The sequence below is a fragment of the Silene latifolia genome, chromosome 1, assembly GCF_048544455.1.
Source record: "Silene latifolia isolate original U9 population chromosome 1, ASM4854445v1, whole genome shotgun sequence".
NCBI lineage: Eukaryota > Viridiplantae > Streptophyta > Magnoliopsida > Caryophyllales > Caryophyllaceae > Silene > Silene latifolia.
This window is the reverse complement of record NC_133526.1, coordinates 137,555,190-137,562,467: the sequence shown is the minus strand read 5'-3', so window position 1 is coordinate 137,562,467 and position 7,278 is coordinate 137,555,190. Positions and strand designations below refer to the sequence as shown.

Genomic DNA, 7,278 nt, shown 5'->3' with positions numbered 1-7,278 from the left:
TAAATGTAGTATAAGACCGTAACATTCTACAATAACTCAAAAATTGCATAAAGATTGGAACTTTAACACAAGTAAGCATCAAACACAACAAACTAGCACACAAAACTGACTTAATGTCGAGTAATCCTATCACCGTTACCTTACTAGCCTCTAATCCTCAAGAGTGTCGTCAACAATGTAAGAGTCTTCCTCCGGGTTGTCTAAACTAGCACCTAAACAACAACAAAAAACGAGTTAGAGATGGAACACGAAACTGAAATGGGGCGACAGGGATGACGTGTGAAAAAAGGCGACACCTTTCTTACATAGAAAGATAGAGGACGAAGAGAGGAAGACAATGGCGCGAGAATGAGTCGATTCCGTCAAGAATTGAGCAAGGTATGGGGTTTTTTGTGTGGAGGGGCAACTATGTTAATGGTGGTATATTTTGTTGGGGTATGTTTGCTGGAAAATAGAGGTGTAAGGAGATGAATAGGGTTTTAGATTATTAGATGAGTGGAGGGGAGTGGAGGGGAGTTAGGTCCATAAGTTACTTTAGGCCCAAACACTAAAATTAAGTCGATATCTACTAAAAACTCGCCTCAAGGCCTACTATAACTTTAGACGAAAATTATTATCACTATTATTATTATTATTATTATTATTATTATTATTATTATTATTATTATTATTATTATTATTATTATTATTATTATTATTATTATTATTATTATTATTATTATTACTAACATTATACGACCACGGCGATATATTATGAAAATAAGTATTAAAATATAATTGTTTAAATAAACCGATTTGAAAATTATTTTAAAACCGTAAAGAAAAGCGCGGGTGTTACAATGTAAGAGTGAGTTATATGTAAAGATAGAAAGAAATAGAACACTCACTCGACTTATGAAACATGCATGCAATCTAATGTGATAGAAATTTCTCCAACTAGTAAGCATTCACAATAAAGATAAAAGTACATGTATCAAGAACAATAGGGTGGCAAATTGGCAAATGATATAGAAGTGGTTTGTGCCAAGGCACGTATAGATATGTGAGGCTAAGACGATAGTCGCAGCGCTAAACCAAAAACCAAATCTATGACAATAAACATAAATTATCCCAACTAGAGAAATTATCTCAACTTTGACAACACATGAGAGCCAGAAGAACTACTCTCCAACCATGCATTAAACTCTAGTAACCAACCTTCTGTTCCCTTAACAAATGACAATGAAACATATTTTTTTTCTTTTCTTCTCTTCTTTTATTCTCTTTTTTTTTCGAATTTTTTTTTTTTTTTCTTTTTCTTTTCTTTTGCTTCATATTTTTCTTCCTTTTCCAACATAAAGGATACAACCCAATTACTAATAAATTCTACTACACCCATAATTGACGATAATAGTCTCAATCCCAACCATAGTAGCAAAATAGAATGATAAACAAGCAACTGCGACTGTCCCGATAAGGTACGCAAATTCTAAGATTGTAGCTATTAGATGGGATATAGAACGGCTACAAGGGTTCAAACGGGCTAACAAAAAAGGGTAATGTATGGCTTATTTGAATGGTAAGAACTGTTTTTCCTCATGTACTTAGTTATATGAACGCGCAAAAATTAAGAAACTAATGTCACACTTATGCAGTTTGATATTACACATTCCACAAGGAGAACCACGCTCAAGCTTAATTGACAATGAGACCAGTTTATTGATGTTCCCGGCCTAGGAAGCTCTATAGACCTCAGAATTTAAATAGTTTACTAACATAGTTGTGTCAAATCAATTTAGCATAAGGCATGTCAAATACGGTCAATACTTGAATTATGACTTTGTTTTCATAAATAACCAGTCAAAACAATGTACATGGACAACTATTTAAGATTCAAATGTAAAAACAATGCAATTTAACATCATTGTTATTCAATTCAGCAAGACTCGACCTAAAACAAAGGAAAAACATGTTTTTGGATCTTGAAATTTTTAATTTTTATGGATTTTTGGATTTAAATGCACACAACAGTAAAGTAAATCACACAACATAATTAAAGACTCCTCCCCCCAAACCTAAATGTCACAGTGTCCTCATTGTGACGCCTACAACATAACAATCACACAATAAATGTCCAGCAACCTAAAGGACACAACTAACAAAAGGAATGGGACATAACTAGAGATAATACAATAAAAGTAGATACAAGGAAAGAGAATACCCAGTAAAATTTTAGGAGTTCCTCCAAACCAGCTGCAAAAATGAGGGAAAAAGACCAACCGCGCAATTCCATCATCATCTGGCTACATTTTATACCCAAAAAACAAGGGAACTCAATCGAGCCTGGCTGGACTCGATCGAGTATTCTGCCAACGGGCAGTTTTCTGCACTTAAAAACAAATGTCATACAAGGCACAATCAATACAACTTAAAGCGCGCAAAAGTAAATCAAAAAGTAATGCATGTGCTACATACAAACATAAGTAGTACCAATAAAAAAGTATAAGCTAATAAAATAAGCAACAAATAAAGTTTCGGCTCATCAAACTCGGAATCTAATATAAAATATGAGTAAGTATGCTCATCGCTCTTCAAGTAATTATCAGAAGGAAGGAGATGGGGTACTTCCTCCGTCATAGGAGCTTCCTCTAAAACTTTGACGGTCTCTTCTCGAAAAATATCAGCCTCCAAGGCATCCTGCTCAGCTTCTAAATTAACATTTTCATCAAAGCTATAAACCGGCCCAGGATGAGACTCATTTCCATAAATCAACCTCTCATCTCATCCACCTCCTCCCTCTAGGAATTCCTGTCCAAACAATAAACATGGCAATCATTATCAGGGGGATCAACAACATTAAGCATATAATATGAAGCTACTAAATGGGGATTCTTTAAAGCGTTATCAAGAACAAATTTAATAGTATCATCCACAACCCTTAGTTTCAGACTATCATCCCTAACATCTATGAGTACTCCCGCAGTATGAAGGAATGGTCTACCAAGAATAATAGGTACTTGTGATTTGTTGGCCATATCCATTACAATAAAATTAACTGGAATAAAATACTTCCCTACTCTAACTGGCACATCTTCTAAAACACCCATAGGGCTCTTTAAAGATCTGTCAGCCATCTCCCGGGTCATATTAGTAACACGGAGTTGACACATATTTAACTTTTTGTATATAGAATACGGCATGACACTAACCCTAACCCCTAAATCTCAAAGGGCTTTATCTATGGTTATGCTACCAATATGAAAAGGAATAGAAAACCTCCCTGGATCCTTTACACTACGCCAAATCTAGCAATCAATAACGAGTGAATCACAACGGTTTAATGCATATAATAACGACACTTAGATTACCGTTTTCCAAATATTGGCGGAAACCTAGACCGCGCTAATAAGAATAATGGTTTCCATCAAAAACCGTTGTTATTAAAAGGTGACAACGGCTGCTTAACAAACCGTTATCAAAAACATTTAATGATTCCAAAAACTCGTTATAGAATCACTCTTATCAACGGTTGTTAGACAATTGTTACCAGTTTAAGAAAATGGCATTTTGAAAACATTTAATAAATTAACACCAGCAACGGTTTGTGGTACCCGTTGTTATGTTATAGCTACGGGTTTCTTGTAACCGTTATCATTTTCGATTATGAAATAATGGTTTTTCAATTCAACCGTTGTCACTATTTGATTAGATTTCTCAGTTTGACTACTGCATAAAAATATTTATCAGAACTTTAATAAAAATTCGATTTGACCAATAATATTCAATTTGACCCAAATAATTCTATAAATATGTCTTTATAATGTTTTAGGTCAAAATCTAAATTATCAAACATTTACTCTTTATTTTCTCTCTAAATTTCTCTTTAAATTAAATATGGCTGGTGTATCGGAGTTACAATCACGTTCTCGTTATGCACAGCCTTTTACTTGCATTCTCCATAATCTCCTGGTTCATTATGAAGACAATGGAAAGGGTTTAAACCCTGATTTTGGGTGGTTGACGCAAATGCTTCATGAGTCCGGTTTCACAGTGGTTAAAAAAGTGTACCCTGTGTCGACAAACAAGCAAGGTTTTGTAGGCTTCGGTTTTATCGAGTTTGACGAAGTCAACTGCCATGATAGTTTTCGTCAGGCAAGAAAATTAGGGGGTAGATTTGCGGGGGAAGATACGGGGAAAAAGGACTTCTATTCGGATGATAGACAATAAGGCCCTTTTCTATGGGTTGCGACCCATCTTGATCATCATCTGCTGAGACATTACAGGAGGCATCATATTCTTCTTCTTTCTCTATTTCAACAGGGACATGTAATTGCTCAGTTTCGGCAGCATTGCGGACTACTTGGACTTTGCAAAATCCGGGAAGAAAGTTTCTCACTTGCAAATTCTATTATCCCAAGACTAAAATGCGTGAATGAAATTACTTCAAGTGGGTTGACGAACCAATGACTGAGTGGCAGAGGAAGGTTATAAAAAGATTAGTGAATGACAAAAAGAGCATGGATATCGAGATTACTCAGGTGAGAAGTATACTACATCAACTTGAAGAAGTGATGCGGGGAAATGACAGTGAAATATTGAAGGCAAAAGAAGAATGCAAGAAGTTAACCATGGATATCGTAGAACTCAAAAATAATGAGGCATAGCTTAAGTTAATTGTCAAATTTTTTCTTCTAATTATTATTTACCTAGTTTATTATGTATGGTGGTAGTTTGTACTCTTTATGTGTAAACTTGTAATCCATTAAATTAATGGAAATAAGCAAGATTTTCTGAGAAACATATTATAATTAGCTAGCATATATCAAACTGTTATTGTAAACGTTTTCTGCTGTTGCAGCGGGTTAGAGAAAAATCGTTCCATTGTTCAAGTCTAACGTGTAAAATACATATCTCAATAACGATGCTTTATTTCTTGTCGGTAAAATCAAAATAATTAAATATAAAATACAACTGTTATACCTAAACCGTTGTTCAGAATGTATACAGTTAATACAGTTCAGGCCGTTGTTATCTATATAAAAATGATGCTTTATTTCTTGGTGTTAAAATCAAACAAAATTAAAAGCTTTAAGACAACGGTTATTTCTAAACCGTTGTAGATAATACTAATCAATTACGGTTTTAAACAAAATCGTTGTCTGTGTGTAAACAAAATACAGCTGTTTTTCTTATACCGTGTTTATTACTTTCCATTAAACAAGGTCTCGCAAGGGTTGTATTATTCACACATATATGCTCTGAGCTTCCCCTCCCCCACATAATATCCTCAAACACTGAGCTTTCCCTCAACCACGAGCCTACCCCATCGTCGTCGCAGTCATCATCGTCATCGTCATTGCCGTCGCCAGATCAACCCGGATTCTCCTCTTTAAAGAAGTAATAAACCCTCCTCTCTAGAGATTTGTTTGTTATTATAAGTATGCATTGTTATTATTTGTTTATTAATTTATACTTTAGATATGGTTGAAAAGCAGAAAATAAAAGATGGAAATACGTCAGGCGACGACTCATGTGATGAGAATAATTTGCAACACACTGCGTGTTGAATGCGCCACAGGGTTTCCCTAGAAGCAATAAATTCAAAGATACATAATCCTTTACAATGAGATAAAGATACGGGCATGCCATATGGTGAGAATGCCGGGTATTTTGCCAGTTGGATTGGTTGTTGTGTAAGACAGTATGTGCCTCTCGGTACGCCGCGTATCAATGAACTGAGTAAAATACGGAACACCATGCTAATAAACAGAATAAAGGTATGCATATACAGTAATATATGCTTTAGCTGAAATTTAGTTACTACTTGATATGTGTATTAGCCAAAACAAACCAACTATGCTCACCATATATGTAGTTAGCTTACGTTGTCCCCAAAAAGTATGATAAGTACCTTAAAAAAATGACAGGAGTAGCCCTCAGCTCTTGGAAGTTAATGATTGCTGAGAACCACTTGTTCAACAAGGAAACCGGGGAGATGAACAAGAAACCACCAACAAAGAAGTATCCGTATGTTAGTCAGGATAATTTGGATAGCTATATCGCCTATAGGCAGTCTGACAAGTTTAAGGTAACTTAATAAGTAAAGGAGTATACTTAGTTTAGTGTTTGCTCATGCTTACATTTCTCGATACAATTTATTTGATGAAGGCTATGATTGAGAGGAACAAGGCGAACATTTCAAAGAAAAAGACCATCTTTTACGGCTCCCGAGGTGGTTATAGATTTATTAAGATGAAACTTGTAAGTACATATTTCTTATAGTATTAGACTATTAGGTGTTTTAGTCAGATGTTATATATGTTCATAGTAATCATACATATTTTGAGAGGATATCAATGTGATGAATGAATTGTAGGTAAAGCTTGGAAAATTCAGTCATCAAGACGCTTGGGTGGAAGGTCACACTCCTAAAAATGGAAAGACGAAAACTGAATATGATAAGGACATCAAAGAAAAAATTGTATGTTTGACTTAATATGTCACTCCTACAACTGATGGTCGGAGTTATATAATTGTGTGTTTAAATAAAATTTAGTTGCTTAATGGTTTTTGTGTATGTAGAGGATCTGTGAGAAGGGGTAGAGGAAGGAGAATAGAGGTCTCAAGGACGTGACGACATTCTTGCTAGGGCAATCGGCAAAGCAGAGCATCCAGGTCGTGTGAGAGGGGTATCGACGCATCTTGGTGTCACTAAGTATTTTGGGAAAACTCCTCGAAGGATGATGAGTGGTGATGATTCCAAGAAGGTAATCATATAAATATTGTATTTCATTCAACATAATTCATAACTATATATTCTGACATTAATTTCTATTACACCGCTACAGAAAATGGCCAGGTTAATGCTAAGAATGGTGGAAACTGGGAAAAAGCCATCAAAATATCAAGAAGTCATAAAGGAAGTAGAGGATGAGGAGGAGGAGGAGGAGGAGGAAAAAGAGGTAATAATATTTATGTCTTATATACAATGTCTTATATTATTTAGAAAATCAAAACGTGTTATATAGACAAGTGTTAATGTACAGAAAGAAGCCGAGGAGGACATGGCAAGGGAGAAGGAAATGGCAAAGGAGGCTGGGGTGGGAGCCAAGGATCGATATCAGGCAATTGAAGAGGAAGAGGAAGTGAGGAAGGCCGTGACACAGGATGAGGTGGAGGTAGTTGATGATCAGACATTCTTCTAAACACCGAAAAAGGTAATAGTTGCTATTTATAATTATTCATATCATACACGTTTTTTACTTATGAAATTTATTATAGGTAGTGCATGTATGTGTA

General features: G+C 35.2%; 1 protein-coding gene across 1 annotated transcript; it reads right to left on the bottom strand.

Annotated features, from left to right (window-relative positions):
• Nucleotides 1-2,777: 2,777 nt before the first annotated feature.
• On the bottom strand, nucleotides 2,778-3,125 carry LOC141656777 (uncharacterized). Its single transcript, XM_074463834.1, has one exon. The coding sequence runs from the start codon at nucleotides 3,123-3,125 to the stop codon at nucleotides 2,778-2,780; it is 348 nt and encodes a 115-aa protein (XP_074319935.1).
• Nucleotides 3,126-7,278: the final 4,153 nt, after the last annotated feature.

Bases quoted from the DNA above. Each gene is read 5' to 3' on its own strand.
- LOC141656777 (XM_074463834.1), bottom strand. From the start codon at position 3,125: ATGACCCGGGAGATGGCTGACAGATCTTTAAAGAGCCCTATGGGTGTT.